This window comes from Telopea speciosissima, chromosome 9, assembly GCF_018873765.1.
Source record: "Telopea speciosissima isolate NSW1024214 ecotype Mountain lineage chromosome 9, Tspe_v1, whole genome shotgun sequence".
Taxonomy (NCBI): domain Eukaryota; kingdom Viridiplantae; phylum Streptophyta; class Magnoliopsida; order Proteales; family Proteaceae; genus Telopea; species Telopea speciosissima.
This window is the reverse complement of record NC_057924.1, coordinates 5,374,986-5,393,693: the sequence shown is the minus strand read 5'-3', so window position 1 is coordinate 5,393,693 and position 18,708 is coordinate 5,374,986. Positions and strand designations below refer to the sequence as shown.

General features: G+C 41.4%; 1 protein-coding gene across 1 annotated transcript in view; it reads left to right on the top strand.

The window, feature by feature from the left end:
• Positions 1-18,708, top strand: part of LOC122639650 (ATP-dependent helicase rhp16-like) — a 40,069-nt gene that overhangs the window by 18,947 nt on the left and 2,414 nt on the right. The window contains exons 8-9 of the mRNA XM_043832528.1: positions 17,320-17,445; positions 17,526-17,732. Of these exons, the coding sequence (XP_043688463.1) occupies positions 17,320-17,445; positions 17,526-17,732 (333 nt within the window). The remainder of the gene's footprint in view (positions 1-17,319; positions 17,446-17,525; positions 17,733-18,708) is intronic.

Sequence of the window (18,708 nt, the reverse complement as noted above, 5' to 3'; positions counted from 1 at the left end):
AACCCCCTTGACATATGAAACAACCCGATAGTTTTGTGTGCCCGGGTTCCCGGTGTTCAGATTTGCATAGAAATAGAGAATGAGTTTTGGGTAGTATGGTTCAGGAAGGTTGAGAATGTTGGTCCACCCCAATGCCTCGAATCTCTGCCCCACCATGTAAGCTTTGAGATCATCCAATACTACATTCCGCCCTTCCACTATATTTTTTTAAGCGAAAGTAGTCTTGGTAAAGCTCTTGGTCCTCTATCTTTTGAAACTATAGTGGATCTAGCACAGCTGGTGCAACTTGTTCAACGCATGCACGCTGTGTTCTTGGAGCCATTAATTGTTTTAACCTGCAACCAAGAGTCAAATAGATAGCAAATTAGTACCTTGAATGTTAAGGCCTAAGTAGATGATCAATGTAAAGTTATGAGGTTCAAAACCTAGCCCTTGATTTTCCTTTCAAAGCAAATTAAATTACAGCAGAATTCTTAGGCTAAAAAATTCTGATTTTTTATCCAATTGTGATCTAAGAAGTTGGAGAAAAAAGGAAAGGCATGGCCATTATGTGAATGACATGATAAATAATGAAGATTCATGGTCATAATATGCCTAAAAAGTAATATTTTATACAAAACAATGGGTTCAAGCAAGAAATAGGTTTATTCAATCATGGAGCATGCCTTGAACTTCAAAGAAAATTTTCAGATTTTGTGGTTGGAAGTTTGAATCTTAGGAAACAAGTAAATATGATTTGTGACAACTCAGAGAATGTAAGCTAAGCCCTATCTAGTAAGACCGAATCAAATATGGCAAAAGAGAAGAGGAAAGATTCTAAGGATTTTATCAACAATCATGTATACAAGGAAATATGTTTGAAGATAAGACAATGTGATAATTTTCTATGAGATTTTATGGCATGTAAAAGAATTAGATTTGAACTTGGAGAGTTTTCCCAAAATATTGTGAATTGATAACTTTACCACAATCAAAACCTGAATATAATCCTAGTAAAATTCAACTAGACTTGACAAACATAGCAACAGTCTCTAAAATGCGCAAAGACTTGAAAATTTATAAAAGATGCAATAATCAAACAAAGATCCAACAACTTAGTGTCATCGATCAAATAGGACTTGATTTACACCTAAAAACCCTAGTTTCGGCCAATCGGTTTGGTATGAATTTGGTGTACATGGCCATGGGATTACAAGCAAAATCAAGACATGATCACAACTTGAGATGATTCATCCCAAATCCAAGAAAGAGAAAGTAGGAATGAGAAGAAAGTCATATCATGAATAAGTAAGAGTTGAACCTTGAGGCTTAGGATTACAAGGAAACCACCTAAGGGGAGCTTAAACGGAAGTCCCTGTAGAGATTTTTCTCCCTACGGTTATGTCCTTTTCTTTGAAGCCAAAAATGAGTTTTAAAACTCGTGGCTCTGTTTTGTTAAAATTCTACGAACAAACGAACGAACGGATCCACTTGTCGTGAATCCGCTCTGCACAAAACTTGAAATTATCATTTTAAAACTGTGCGGATCAACGAACGGATCCACACTCATGCGTCTATCCATAGATTCGTTTGACTTCAACTCTCTCTGCCTTTGAGACTTCTGAGACCGGACGAATGAACGGATTTGCATTCTACATCCGCCCGTTAATCCGCTCTACCTATTTTCACGGAGGAGCCACGAACGCACCCGGAGTGCTGACGTCGCTTGTGAGTCCACCCGATTTTCTTTTAAGATTTTGAGCCTATTTTGGAGACCTTTTGACCACACTTATATGTGATGATTATGTGCCTATACCCTAGATCGGACACCCCGTTGTGTGACCCATTGGTGGGAACCACCTAAGTCTAGTCAATACCTCGAATTGAAAGAGGTTAGGACTTGTACCCGACTGGACCAGCTAATAAAAAGTAGCAGGCATTGGTAACCTTTGTGACTCCTCTCTTACATAAAGGAAGAAGAGTTACCTTTGAGGATGAAGATCCTTAGACCCTATGAATGTAAGGACTCAAACCTTATGGATAGGGAAACCTAAATCTATGCGGGTAGAGACCCTTAAGGGGGTGCGTAGAATCTAAACCTGTGGGTAGGTACTAGGAAAGGAAAGTAATAAGCTGGTTTGGGCTGTTTATTTGAGTAAGCCATGAAGGTCACGTGTATTTGGAAGTCACTCATAACACCTCAAGCTAGTGATGACTCTATTTGGACTTTACTTGGTCCATCCAAACCTTGTTTAGACTCATAGAGAAAGTCCTACACCGTGATTCGACTTTCCAAAGAAAGGACTTAGCGAACCGTACCTGAGAACTTCTTGTTCTTGTGGATTGACCTAGATGACAGATATGTCCATAGGGATTTGAATGTAATTATTGAATCTATGCCTACATATTGGTGTGATAAATATATATAGATATCCCTTAGAACCTTGGACTTGTGTGACGAGTGATTCTCTGGTACTACAAGTATGACTTACCTCGACCTTCTTGTGAAACTAGCGGAGCCCGACCTTGGTTGACCAAACTTTAGGGTAATGAATAATGAATTTAATGACCGGATAGGTTAAATTATGGAGACTGCTTGAAGAGTTGACTTGGACAAAAGCTAGTAAAGGTTGTTGGTTCTCGAAAGAGGACTGATGTGGACTCTTTCCTGTGGGATAACGTGTTATAGGTTTAAAGGTTGTGAAAGCTAAAACGAAGGATGTAACAAAACCTTCTCCAACGAGATATGAATGGGGTAATGGATCACCAAATGCGTTCCCTCCGTCTGGGAGTGAACAATAGGAGATTCCATCAATATTCCAAATCATTCTAAAGTTGGGTTAGGTAATGAGACAACCGATGTGAAAGCCTTCGAGAATGTGAACCCTATGTTGGGTCATGGACGGTTAAATCCTGTAACCCAAGAATGACCAGTACTCAAGGCTAGAGTGGTATCACCCGATCTGGAAGATCTAGGGAACCTTTGTTCCTTGAGACTTAACTTAGTAGTTGGAACCCTGTTTTCCTAGGGTTATTGTGAACCACACCCCAGGTGGTAATGTGACCTGTAAGGAAAAGAGAATTGTGGAACCGACTTTGCGACATGTAGGCACTGCCATCTTGACCCGACCTTTGACTTAGTTTAAGATGTGGGTGACTTGGGATGTTGTTATCCAAACCCTTATCACTGAGACCCTAGTGCCTCAAATTTCGGGGGAAATTTCTTGTAAGGTGGGGAGAATGTTATACCCGCACCCCAGGAGTATAATTAATTATTAATTCTTCCCCGTGACGTGTAGTTATCACTGCCACGTATGCCGGTGAGTTGTTCTCACTGGTGGTCAAACCCAGCTATATTGACCATAGTACGAGGTTGCCTGTGGAAACTAGTCGGGACCACGGAGGTTGCACCTTGACGTGTCAGGGGTAAGTAGTTGACCAAATTTTGTTGTGTGCTTACTGCCCTCTCAAAGCCCTCGAAGTGTGGTCCAAAGGCCCTGACCTCTTATGGTGGGAACCACCTTCCTACTCGCATCGGAGGCAAGGTTACTGGCTGCCTCCGACCCTGCATCCAATGCTGCTAACAAGGACCCTTGTGGGTGAGACCCTGTGGCTAAGGTGCTATTGGTGCCCTGCCATGTTTGACCCTACCCAAATAGACCCTAGGTTACACTTATGAGGCCTTATCCAAATAGGCCAATAAATGTGAAGTCTATATGAGAGAGAGGGGTAAGACTATTCCTTAGTCTTTCTTTTTTCTTTCTCTTTCCTAACCTAATCGTGAAAGGAGAGGAGAGCTTTGAAGAGAGGAGGAGAAGGAGGAGAAGGAAGGGAAGAAGAAGAAGGAAACGGCTGCTGGGTTTGGAGCTTTAAAGAGGGCACCTCGTGTGTACCTCAAACCAGGTAAGCCAAGTGCCCTTTTCCCCCATTTTTCTCTCTTCCCCCTTGCTCGTTTGAGCTTGGGTGGTTCGTTGGTTGCAGCCCCAAGATGGGGATTTCTTTTTGGAAACCCAAAGGGTTAGCTCGAGCCATGTGTAGTTTCCCCTTGTAGGATGCTATCCCATTTTCATTACAATCCTATAAAGACCTCTAGTTTGACCTCTTGCTGAATCTATTTGATTCTAAAGCTTCAACCACCAAAGAAAACCCCAAATCTGGATTTTTGAGCTTTTGATCCTTTAAACCCCCTTAAATCTTTGAATGTTGGGTGTTTCTAAGACCCAAATAGACTCCAAGACACCCCTCCCTAGTCCCTTGAGGCTTAGAGAACCAAATGGGACAACCCTGGGCTTTTAAAGACCTTGAAATCACACTTGGGTTGCATCGGAGGCAAGACTGCGTGAGTCCGATGTTTGCCTCCGATGTGTCCCGAGCCTCGCAGGAAGGTCGGAGGCAAGGTCGGAGGCAGGCCGCTGAGTCCGACGTTGCCTCCGATGCAGTTTTTAAGGCTTATAACTTATGTAAACGGTGGGGTTTCTCTATGAGGCCTCCCCTACACTCTCTCACACTCTTATTCACTTCCATAGGCGCCAACATATGTGCAATGGGGTGATTTTGAGCGGGAATCGTTGCGCTTATACAAACTCCATTTGAAGTAATTGGTGAGTGGGTTTGGGTGACTGTTTGAGCTTGTTTACTATTGCTTATTCATGCATTTATGAATTATATTGTGACATTATCATTCAAGCATGATTGCATATTTGCATTTATTCTTATTCGATGATGATGATTTGGATGATATGAATTTGTGTTGGGTTACGGTCTGGGAAGTCGCACGGAACCCCGTGTACGTGGAATTGTATATTGCATCTCATTCTTGCTCGTATGCGCCGTGTTGTCTTGGTACCGGGTGTTAGATGGAATGGGACGTTGACACACCCGGATGTACCTCTCAACACGATAGGATTCATGTAGTATATCGTGGTTAGGCTCGGTTCCTATGCTACGACCCTTACCAACAGGGGTTTAGGTGTTGGGTAGCGCGAGCACTCCTGCTGTGGAGAGTTAGAGAGGCCAGGCCGGGGTAGTAATGGTTATCGGGTCGCCTGCGGGTGGTGATGACTACGACCGGCGCGGGCTCCATAGTAATAATTGAGGTTGCATTGTGGTGAGAATGGAAGGATCCACAATGTCTTCCCGAGTTATTGCGATAGCATATACCCATTGACTTAGCATTGTGTGTTAGGTGGTAAATGGCTCGCCCTATGCTACGACCCTTACCAACAGGGGTTTAGGTGTTGGGTAGCCGAGCACCCTGCTGTGGAGAGTTAGAGAGGCCAGGCCGGGGTAGTAATGGTTATCGGGTCCGCCTGCGGGTGGTGATGACTACGACCGGCGCGGGCTCCATAGTAATAATTGAGGTTGCATTGTGGTGAGAATGGAAGGATCCACAATGTCTTCCCGAGTTATTGCGATAGCATATACCCATTGACTTAGCATTGTGTGTTAGGTGGTAAATGAATTAATAATAGCATGCACCATGGACTATTTGTGATTGTGTGATTGTGCATCCCCTTTTCTCTCTCACTAGCTCGGTGGAGCTAACCCCGTGTACACATTCTTTTTAGATTTTGATGCGGATGATTACTTGTGGAGCCGAGACCGTGGCGAGGATCATGGCGATGGTTGCCCATGATGATTGTGCCTACGGGCTGTATTGATACTTGGGACTTGTTCCTTCTTTTTTTTTTTGGCCACGTGCCTTGTATAAATATTTATTATTATACTTGTTTTGGGGTAGTTATGCTATGGTCATTCGGGATATCCATCCAAACTATTTATGTATCACTTAGCCGTGTGAACATGAGGTAACTCATCAGAACGCTTCCGCTTATTTTATGATCGTTGGAAATGTAATATTCCTTTATCTTTCGCACTCGATATTATTGTATTATAATATTGGTTTATGATGTGAGTTGGCCATCGCATCGAGATCCTGGCGGTGAGGTGGGATGACGCTGTCACCCCAATCACACCCGATATTGTATTTTATCCCTTGTCGGGATAGGGGTGTGATAACATGGTATCGAGCAATGATGCTCTGCGACCGACCACGCCTCGCGGACTCTTGATTTACTCTCCACAATTAGGTTCTAAACTAAAAATCTTCAAGAATATAAATGATTATGTGCGACATAGGAGAAGACCGATTGTGGTGAAACAAAAACTTAGAAGATAATAGGCAACATGGCACTTAGGACTTGAACCATAGGTGTTAAGCTACAACTTTGAAATTGCTTGGTTGAGCCTTAGGTAGGTCATAAATGAGTAACTATATGTTAAAATTCATAAACAATAATGAACCAATTATAACCAAGCATAATTATCAACAATGATTTAAACAAGAGAGAATTAAGCAAGTACATAAAGATATATATAAGATTAATTAGAAATGTCAAGTTGTTCCAAATCTTCCCGGAAGGAACCATATCCTTCTTATTTCAATATTCATGATTTCATCCATTCCAACAAAAACATATGACTCCATCCTACTCAATCAAAAGATACCAATCTAAACACCATAATTGTTCCGGACTCTCCGCTCGCATAACTGTGCCTTTCCCAACTCGTAATACAAGATCTCATCTGCTCCAACTCAAAACATTTGATTCTGTTCATCTCGATTAAATATACAAGTCTACCATTTCTAAAAGTTCCCAGTTGTTCATCCTAAGACAAGAACTATAAGAACTGATCCGGGATAACTTTAATTGTTGAGAGAAAGCGAGCTAGACATTGCACCACCGCCACCATCGCGACCAAGAAAGTCGTCGATGTCATCTACCCCTCTCTCGATACCCTCAGGTGCCAAGTCTGATTGGAGAGTTGCTTCGTGACCTCATCGAAGCCATCCACCACTCGCAGTTCAGCCGCGATGGTCGTCGAATGTCAATACCTCCCACTTGATTAAGGTATAGGAATTCCTTCAAGTGAACAATAGGTCCTTGCTCCTCCAATGGACACGTTGATAACACCAGGCCAACTGTGCGCAATGAAGGCTATAGGAACCCTCGACATATGAAACAACCCGATAGTTTTGTGTGCCCGGGTTCCCGGTGTTCAGATTTGCATAGAAATAGAGAATGAGTTTTGGGTAGTATGGTTCAGAAGGTTGAGAATGTTGGTCCACCCCAATGCCTCGAATCTCGCCCCCACCATGTAAGCTTTGAGATCATCCAATACTACATTCCGCCCTTCCACTATATTTTTTAGCGAAAGTAGTCTTGGTAAAGCTCTTGGTCCTCTATCTTTTGAAACTATAGTGGATCTAGCACAGCTGGTGCAACTTGTTCAACGCATGCACGCTGTGTTCTTGGAGCCATTAATTGTTTTAACCTGCAACCAAGAGTCAAATAGATAGCAAATTAGTACCTTGAATGTTAAGGCCTAAGTAGATGATCAATGTAAAGTTATGAGGTTCAAAACCTAGCCCTGATTTTCCTTTCAAAGCAAATTAAATTACAGCAGAATTCTTAGGCTAAAAAATTCTGATTTTTATCCAATCGTGATCTAAGAAGTTGGAGAAAAAAAGGAAAGGCATGGCCATTATGTGAATGACATGATAAATAATGAAGATTCATGGTCATAATATGCCTAAAAAGTAATATTTTATACAAAACAATGGGTTCAAGCAAGAAATAGGTTTATTCAATCATGGAGCATGCCTTGAACTTCAAAGAAAATTTTCAGATTTTGTGGTTGGAAGTTTGAATCTTAGGAAACAAGTAAATATGATTTGTGACAACTCGAGAATGTAAGCTAAGCCCTATCTAGTAAGACCGAATCAAATATGGCAAAAGAGAAGAGGAAAGATTCTAAGGATTTTATCAACAATCATGTATACAAGGAAATATGTTTGAAGATAAGACAATGTGATAATTTTCTATGAGATTTTATGGCATGTAAAAGAATTAGATTTGAACTTGGAGAGTTTTCCCAAAATATTGTGAATTGATAACTTTACCACAATCAAAACCTGAATATAATCCTAGTAAAATTCAACTAGACTTGACAAACATAGCAACAGTCTCTAAAATGCGCAAAGACTTGAAAATTTATAAAAGATGCAATAATCAAACAAAGATCCAACAACTTAGTGTCATCGATCAAATAGGACTTGATTTACACCTAAAACCCTAGTTTCGCCAATCGGTTTGGTATGAATTTGGTGTACATGGCCATGGGATTACAAGCAAAATCAAGACATGAATCACAACTTGAGATGATTCATCCCAAATCCAAGAAAGAGAAAGTAGGAATGAGAAGAAAGTCATATCATGAATAAGTAAGAGTTGAACCTTGAGGCTTAGGATTACAAGGAAACCACCTAAGGGGAGCTTAAACGGAAGTCCCTGTAGAGATTTTTCTCCCTACGGTTATGTCCTTTTCTTTGAAGCCAAAATGAGTTTTAAAACTCGTGGCTCGCTTTGTTAAAATTCTACGAACAAACGAACGAACGGATCCACTTGCCGTGAATCCGCTCCGCACAAAACTTGAAATTATCATTTTAAAACATGCGGATCAACGAACGGATCCACACTCATGCGGTCTATCCATAGATTCGTTTGACTTCAACTCTCTCTGCCTTTGAGACTTCCGAGACCGGACGAATGAACGGATTTGCATTCTACATCCGCCCGTTAATCCGCTCTACCTATTTTCACGGAGGAGCCACGAACGCACCCGAGCGCCGACGCGCCATGTAGTCCACCCGATTTTCTTTTAAGATTTTGAGCCTATTTTGGAGACCTTTTGACCACACTTATATGTGATGATTATGTGCCTATACCCTAGATCGGACACCCCGTTGTGTGACCCATTGGTGGGAACCACCTAAGTCTAGTCAATACCTCAAATTGAAAGAGGTTAGGACTTGTACCCGACCGGACCAGCTAATAAAAAGTAGCAGGCATTGGTAACCTTTGTGACTCCTCTCTTACATAAAGGAAGAAGAGTTACCTTTGAGGATGAAGATCCTTAGACCCTATGAATGTAAGGACTCAAACCTTATGGATAGGGAAACCTAAATCTATGCGGGTAGAGACCCTAAGGGGGTGCGTAGAATCTAAACCTGTGGGTAGTACTAGGAAAGGAAAGTAATAAGTTGGTTTGGGCTGTTTATTCGAGTAAGCCACGAAGGTCACGTGTATTTGGAAGTCACTCATAACACCTCGCTAGCGATGACTCTATTTGACTTTACTTGTCCATCCAAACCTTGTTTAGACTCAAGAGAAAGTCCTACACCGTGATTCGACTTTCCAAAGAAAGGACTTAGCGAACCGCACTCGAGAACTTCTTGTTCTTGTGGATTGACCTAGATGACAGATATGTCCATAGGGATTTGAATGTAATTATTGAATCTATGCCTACATATTGGTGTGATAAATATATATAGATATCCCTTAGAACCTTGACTTGTGTGACGAGTGATTCTCCGGGTACTACAAGTATGACTTACCTCGACCTCGCCGTGAAACTAGCTGGAGCCCCGACCTTGGTCGACCAAACTTTAGGGTAATGAATAATGAATTTAATGACCGGATAGGTTAAATTATGGAGACCGCTGAAGAGTCGACTTGACAAAAGCTAGTAAAGGTTGTTGGTTCTCGAAAGAGGACCGATGTGGACTCTTTCCTGTGGATAACCGTGTTATAGGTTTAAAGGTTGTGAAAGCTAAAACGAAGGATGTAACAAAACCTTCTCCAACGACAGATATGAATGGGGTAATGGATCACCAAATGCGTTCCCTCCGCATCGGGAGTGAACAATAGGAGATTCCATCAATATTCCAAATCATTCTAAAGTTGGGTTAGGTAATGAGACAACCGGATGTGAAAGCCTTCAGAATGTGAACCCTATGTTGGGTCACGGACAAGTTAAATCCTGTAACCCAAGAATGACCGAGATCGAAGGCTAGAGTGGTATCACCCGATCCGGAAGATCTAGGGAACCTTTGTTCCTTGAGACTTAACTTAGTAGTTGGAACCCTGTTTTCCTAGGGTTATTGTGAACCACACCCGTGGTAATGTGACCGTAAGGAAAAGAGAATTGTGGAACCGACTTCACGCGACATGTAGGCACCGCCTGATCTTGACCCGACCTTTGACTTAGTTTAAGATGTGGGTGACTTGGGATGTTGTTATCCAACAGCCCTTATCACTGAGACCCTAGCGCCTCAAATTTCGGGGACGAAATTTCTTGTAAGGTGGGGAGAATGTTATACCCGCACCCCAGGAGTATAATTAATTATTAATTCTTCCCGTGACGTGTAGTTATCACGCCACGTATGCCGGTGAGTTGTTCTCACGGTGGTCAAACCCAGCTATATTGACCATAGTACGAGGTTCTGTGGAAACTAGTCGGGACCACGGAGGTTGCACCTTGACGTGTCGGGGTAAGTAGTTGACCAAATTTTGTTGTGTGCTTACGCCTCTCAAAGCCCTCGGCGTGTGGTCCAAAGGCCCCGACCTCTTATGGTGGGAACCACCTTCCTACTCGCATCGGAGGCAAGGTTACTCGGTCGCCTCCGACCACGCATCCAATGCCGCTAACAAGGACCCTCAGTGGGTGAGACCCGTGGCTAAGGTGCTATTGGTGCCTGCCATTTCCACCCTACCCAAATAGACCCTAGGTTACACTTACGAGGCCTTATCCAAATAGGCCAATAAATGTGAAGTCTATATGAGAGAGAGGGGTAAGACTATTCCTTAGTCTTTCTTTTTTCTTTCTCTTTCCTAACCTAATCGTGAAAGGAGAGGAGAGCTTTGAAGAGAGGAGGAGAAGGAGGAGAAGGAAGGGAAGAAGAAGAAGGAAACGGCTGCTGGGTTTGGAGCTTTAAAGAGGGCACCTCGTGTGTACCTCCAAACCAGGTAAGCCAAGTGCCCTTTTCCCCCATTTTTCTCTCTTCCCCCTTGCTCGTTTGAGCTTGGGTGGTTCGTTGGTTGCAGCCCCAAGATGGGGATTTCTTTTGAAACCCAAAGGGTTAGCTCGAGCCACGTGTAGTTTCCCCAGTAGGATGCTATCCCATTTTCATTACAATCCTATAAAGACCTCTAGTTTGACCTCTCAGAATCTATTTGATTCTAAAGCTTAACCACCAAAGAAAACCCCAAATCTGGATTTTTGAGCTTTTGATCCTTTAAACCCCCTTAAATCTTTGAATGTTGGGTGTTTCTAAGACCCAAATAGACTCCAAGACACCCTCCCTAGTCCTCGAGGCTTAGAGAACCAAATGGGACAACCCTGGGCTTTTAAAGACCTTGAAATCACACTGGGTTGCATCGGAGGCAAGATCGTGAGTCCGATGTTTGCCTCCGATGTGTCCCGAGCCCGCAGGAAGGTCGGAGGCGAGGTCGGAGGCAGGCCTGCCGAGTCCGACGTTGCCTCCGATGCAGTTTTTAAGGCTTATAACTTATGTAAACGGTGGGGTTTCTCTATGAGGCCTCCCTACACTCTCTCACACTCTTATTCACTTCCATGGCGCCAACATATGTGCAATGGGGTGATTTTGAGCGGGAATCGTTGCGCTTATACAAACTCCATTTGAAGTAATTGGTGAGTGGGTTTGGGTGATTGTTTGAGCTTGTTTACTATTGCTTATTCATGCATTTATGAATTATATTGTGACATTATCATTCAAGCATGATTGCATATTTGCATTTATTCTTATTCGATGATGATGATTTGGATGATATGAATTTGTGTTGGGTTACGCGTCGGGAAGTATGCACCGGAACCCCGTGCGTGGAATTGTATATTGCATCTCATTCTTTCTGTATGCGCCGTGTTGTCTTGGTACCCGGTGTTAGATGGAATGGGACGTTGACACACCCGGATGTACCTCTCAACACGATAGGATTCATGTAGTATATCGTGTTAGGCTCAGTTCCTATGCTACGACCTTACCAACAGGGGTTTAGGTGTTGGGTAGCGAGCACTGCTGCTGGAGAGTTAGAGAGGCCAGGCCAGGGGTAGTAATGGTTATCGGGTCTCGCCTCAGGTGGTGATGACTACGACCGTGCGCGGCTCCATAGTAATAATTGAGGTTGCATTGTGGTGAGAATGGAAGGATCCACAATGTCTTCCCGAGTTATCGATGGCGTATACCCGTTGACTTAGCATTGTGTGTTAGGTGGTAAATGGCTCGGTTCCATGCTACGACCCTTACCAACAGCGGGGTTTAGGTGTTGGGTAGCCGAGCACTCTTTGCTGTGGAGAGTTAGAGAGGCCAGGCCGGGGTAGTAATGGTTATCGGGTGCCGCCTGCAGGGTGGTGATGACTACGACCGGCGCGGGCTCCATAGTAATAATTGAGGTTGCATTGTGGTGAGAATGGAAGGATCCACAATGTCTTCCCGAGTTATTAGATGAGCATATACCCATTGACTTAGCATTGTGTGTTAGGTGGTAAATGAATTAATAATAGCATGCACCATGGACTATTTGTGATTGTGTGATTGTGCATCCCCTTTTCTCTCTCACTAGCTCGGTGGAGCTAACCCCGTATACACATTCTTTTTAGATTTTGATGCGTATGATTACGTGGAGCCGAGACCGTGGCGAGGATCATGGCGATGGTTGCCCATGATGATTGTGCCACGGCGTATTGATACTGGGACTTGTTCCCTTCTTTTGTTTTTTTGGGGCCACGTGCCTTGATAAATATTTATTATTATACTTGTTTTGGGGTAGTTATGCTATGGTCATTCGGGATATCCATCCAAACTATTTATGTATCACTTAGCCGTGTGAACATGAGGTAACTCATCAGAACGCTTCCGCTTATTTTATGATCGTTGGAAATGTAATATTCCTTTATCTTTCGCTCTGATATTATTGTATTATAATATTGGTTTATGATCGTGAGTTGGCCATCGATCGAGATCCTGGCGGTGAGGTGGGATGACGCGTGTCACCCCAATCACACCCTGATATTGTATTTTATCCCTTGTCGGGATAGGGGTGTGACACTATCCTTCCTAGTTTTGTCGCACATCCATCTCAGCATCCTCATATCTGCTACACTTAGTTTATCTATATGACTCTTCTTAACTGCCCAACATTTCGCACCATACATCATAGCTGGTCGTATGACAATCCTATAAAATTTTTCTTTAAGATTTAAAGGAATACGCCTATCACACAGAACTCCAGACACATCTCTCCACTTCATCCATCCTATTTTAATCCTCTGGGCAACATCATCCTCTATCACCTTCTTTATTTACGGTTGAGCCCAAATATCTAAAATAGTCACTTTGTGGGATCTCCTTCTCAACAATATTCATCACCTTATTAGCCATCCTACTGGCACTAAAGTTACATACCATATACCCGTCTATGTTCTACTTATCTTAAGACCTTTTGATTCCAAGTTAGATCTCCATAACTCCAACTCGGGATCTCCATAACTCCAACTCGGTGATAATCCCTTCCTTTGTCTCATCTATCAGAACATAATCATCAACAAAAAGCATATACCAAGGAACTTCATCTTGTATGTCTCTAGTTAAATCATCCATGATAAGTGCAAAACCTTTACTATAACCATAGGTAAAAAACTCGGCGAAATTTTGGTAATTTCGAACCCCCTGAGACGAATCATACGAATGCCAAAACCCAAAACAGACAATGTTTCGACCGATCGGTCATTTCATTTTGGAATCTTGCTCACTTCGGTCTAAAAAATGCACCGCTTCATTGAAAATTTGGTTAATCCGATCATTTTGTTTCGGTATTTCACTCATTTTGGCCTTTTGCACCCTGAAATGCCCAAGAAAAATTAATAGAAAAAAATACTATGTTTCAGCGAAATGTCAAGGTTTAGATGGCCTCGACCTGGTCGAGACACCAAAACGAGACAAGTTCGTTTTCGAACTATGGTTGTAACCCAAATTGTAAGTGGGAATTCACTATCTTGACTGCCTACAGTTTTTACGCTAGTCACTACATCATACATATCTTTAATAATGTCCACATATTTACATGACACCCTTCGCTTCTCCAGTATTTTCCAAATTAACTCTCTAGGAAATCTATCATAGGCTTTTTCTAGGTCAATAAAGACCACTGGAGATCCTTCTTGCCCTCTCTATATCTTTCCATTAGTCACCTAAAAGTAAAATAGCTTCCATCGTGGATCTTCCTAGCATAAAACCAAATTGGTTCTCCGAAATAGTAGTTTCCTTTCTCAGGTGGGTTTCAATAACCCTCTCCCATAGTTCTTGCCTCTATAATTATTGCAACTCTGGATATCATCTTTATTTTTGTAAATCGGGACCACAATGCTTCTCCTCGTTCATCTGTCATTTTCTTTGAACTCATAATCTTGTTAAACAGCTTGGTTAGCCAAGATAAACCACAAATTCCTAAGCTCTTCCACACCTCTATTGGGACCCCGTCTAGGCGAGGAGCCTTGCCTACTTTCATCTTTCTTAAAGCTTCTTTTACCTCATACACCCTAATTTTGTGCATATACCTATGCAATGTGGTGTCAGGATGAGTAATACAACCTTCTGGAGCCCTATTACCAGAAAAGTCTTCATTAAGTAGGCTGTAGTAATACAATCTTCTTTAGAACCTTGTAAAGCATGCCGAGGCCAACATCTTAACCCCATGTTTTCTCCTCTTGTTTATTAAAAAGCAAAGAACTTGAAGAGGTCCTAAATTTCAATGTCTAAAAGAAGAGAGAAACAAAGTTGCTGGGGGTAAACTTGAATGTTAATCAGCAGGAGGATGTAAAGGCTACTTTCTTCCACAATCTCACTGCATGTAACAAAACATTTTTACTGATAAGAGAAGGGCTGGGTAAAAAGTATCAAAAGGCATGTAACTTAGGTCTGATTTGGTATGATTTCAATTTCAATTTTGAATTGATTTCATGAAATAGTCAACAAACAGATTTTTGGTCAAGAACTTGAAATTATTTTGGTTGCATCATTTGAAATATTTCGAGCATAAGAAATCCATTTGGTAGTTCAATTTCTGAGAATAGATTCTCTATATTTCTTTGGGAGAGGGGGTGGTGGTGGTCAGACCATTAGGAGAAGAAGAAGGGTGGTGTTTTATTTTTAAGATGAAATTACTGCTTTGCCCATCAAATTAACCATGTGCTCATTAAAGAGCAATAGTGAATGCAATTGCAATTTCAATTTCAAAATTGAAACAGCACCTCAGCTATTTCACTATTCAGATGAACTTGATTTCAATTGGTCATAAAAAGGTAAAAAAATCAGTGGGCGAGCCTTGGCTCAACGGTTAAGTTGTGGTATTGCAACCATCAGGTTGTGGTTTCAAAACATGGAAACAGCTTCTCCATGAAGCGGGGGTAAGGTTACATACATTTGCCCCTCCTAGACCCTGCAGTAGCGGGAGCCTCGTACACTGGGACACTCTTTTTTTTTAATAAATAAGGTAAAAAAAAAATCATACCAAGCACCTCAATTTCAATTTATGACCCCATGAAATTGAAATAGAAATCATACCAAATCAGCCCTTAGTTGTTGGTTCTTATGGGAAAGCATTTTAGAAGCATTCCAAGATGTTTGAAAATTAATCAAAAGTTGATGGAGTGAGGCTATGGGAAGATTTATAGTGTAGCATACCTTTTCCATGCCTTAGTGGAGAAATGTTAGACAATTTAGATGGAAGGAGCCTAGAAGTAGGAAAGGAGGCAGACGACCAGGGTTTTGCAATTCAGGAGGAATATGAATGACAGAGTGTTCGCTACCATTTCACCTAAAAGCTTCGTACACTGGGACACTCTTTTTTTTTTAATAAATAAGGTAAAAACAAATCATACCAAGCACCTCAATTTCAATTTATGACCCATGAAATTGAAATAGAAATCATACCAAATCAGCCCTTAGTTATTGGTTCTTATGGGAAAGCATTTGAGAAGCATTCCAAGATGTTTGAAAATTAATCAAAAGTTGATGGAGTGAGGCTATGGGAAGATTTATAGTGTAGCATACCTTTTCCATGCCTTTAAGTGGAGAAATGTTAGACAATTTAGATGGAAGGAGCCTAGAAGTAGGAAAGGAAGCAAACGACCAGGGTTTTGCAATTCAGGAGGAATGTGAATGACAGAGTGTTCGCTACCATTTCACCTAAAAGCTACGTGCAGGCCAAGATCCCATGGTCATTGCACGTGGAACTCACGCGGCACCGAGGGAGAATAAATGTCGGGAAAACTCTTTCGATACACTTCCTAGGAGTCGAACACTTGACTTCCCTGCTCTGATACCATGTTCCCTACCATTTCACCTAAAAGCTCGAACTGTTAGGGAAGGGCAGTGTAAATGTATACATCAATACAGAGAAATCATCTCATTTGCTAATATCTCATGTATATCAGGAAGACCTTTTGACAGAACATCCCATAGACGATGGCTCTGGCAATGCGGCCCAATGTGTATGACAATTGCTTCATCTTTTTAGATGGCTTATTTGGAGAAAATTCCTATGGCCCACCTTTGCATCATCACTGTTTATTATGTAAAGACACTTTGGCTGTTACTTGATGAAGCATGTGAGATTTAGAAACACTTTCTATGGCTTTTAAGGATCTGGAACTTCCAAAATGACTTTCTTTGCTCTTATTTTAGGGAAGAGTAATAGCAGCTTTGGGAACAGATCCAAATCTGCTGAAGTACCCAGTGTTGTTCCAAGGAAATTTTGCAACAGAAAGAGCAATAGAGTTTTCAAGGATGAAGCATGCAGTGGCTAGAATTATTTTATTACTTTGTTTTCATTGATGGTTTATTATTTTATAAATTCAGAAGTTTTTAATTCTCCTTAAGGAATCGTTAGGACCCCCTCATCCCTATTTCCAGCAACAGCTGCGGTTAAATTTATAGGATAGCATTTGCATACTCAAGACATTGTCTTGTTGTCTTGAATGTACACTTGTTTGAACATCAGGTCACATGAGGAAGGAAAACGAATTATTCAAAATTTTATCAAACTTCACTCAAGCCCATTCATATTTCAAATTGAAATGTTTTACAGAACTTGAGGATAGAATTTTCTAGATCTTCGTATCTTTCCAAGGAGAAAGTAAAGATAACAGTATTAAGTCTTTGTTTCTCTAAACTCTGGGTTGTTTCTTCATGTGCTAACTTGGTTTCTCCTTAGGTTTCTCAAGACTTGGCTGTAAGTAAAACTTGACGAAGTCTGGATAAAGTTTTGACTGATAAAACCTCTTTGAGTTCTACTTCAAGACCTTCTCTCTGTTATTCTGAACTTCTAATATGAAGTGAGATTGTCTGTACGATTGACAGTCCATGAGAAATATCATTTTTGCAAGTTCGTATGGCTGATTTGTCTCTTTTAATCACCACAGGCAGCGGATCATCCATACCTTGTGGTTTATTCCCAAACTGCTGCACTAAAGAACAGAAACACAGGCCTTCCTGATAATGGTGAACAAGTCTGTGACATTTGCCTTGGGGCAGCAGAAGATCCAGTGGTAAGACATCAAGTTGTGTTTAGACCATCTGACATTGTGTACATCCAATCCTTCTTTTCATTGTCATCCTCACCTTTCAGGTTACCTCTTGCCAACATGTCTTCTGTAAGGATTGTTTGATAAATTACTCTGCAGCAATGGGAGAAGAAGCTTCATGCCCCTCATGTAGTAATATGCTTACCACTGACTCCACATCAAAGTTGAGTCCAAGGAAGACTAAACGCTCAAGTATTCTGGACAGAATTCGTATTGAAGATTTTCAGACTAGCACAAAAATTGAAGCTTTGGTATGGAGGCTCTGAGTAGATTCCCCCATCTTCTCTCTTTCCTATTTTAATTGACAAAAACGTATCTTTTTTTATGAACAACAAATTTGTTGAAGAATAAATGAAAAGAAAAGCCAGAAGTCTCCAAACATGCTAAAAAAGGTAATTGAGAAATCAAAATATATCAAAATCCCAAACCTCAATCATCTTGGAAGAGGACCAATAATAGCAACTCCAAGCTGACCGTTTGGCAATATCTTCTGCTGTGAGATTTGCGGACCTTGATCTTCAGCTGAATGTGATATTCAGGAAGGATGCTAAATGGTGCATTTCCCTGTTAAGATTGGAGAATCTCCATTCAAAAACACCATCAGAAGAGAAACATCTGATAACTATAGCACATTCCCTCTCCCCTACAAGCTGTCTGGAAGAGGACTTCAATAAAACCAAACAAGCTGATTTGACTTTATACCATGACTGAATCTGCTACTTCAATAGGTCCCAATTGCAGTTGCATCTTAGACCCCAAGCCATCATTTAACCCTCTTACAAACCCCGAGGTTCTGTCATCCCCTAAGAGCATTCACTAAAATTGAGGTTAATGACATCTCCAGGAGGATAATAGTATCTGGTCTTTAAGCATATTAAAGAAGCCAAAAGGAGGGTACAGCAAGGCTAGAGAGAGAATTCCTGGAGTACCTTTTGTCTTCTTTTTTTTTAATATATAATTATTAGATAATGCATATATCACAATTATGGAGTTTATGTGTGTGAAGAACCACCATGGAAGCATCCCTACTTGACTTAAATCTATAATGCAGGAGAAAATGGAGTTTGTGTAGGCCATCTTTCTGTCGAAGCACTTGCTTTTGATTTTGATTTCTTTTCTGTAATGAATGGGCCTACAATGTAAATCGATGGATTATACTTTCTGATGAGTTGATTTTAAGTTTGTCGGAACCTTTGCTCGCATATTTGTTGAATTACCTTCAGAAAA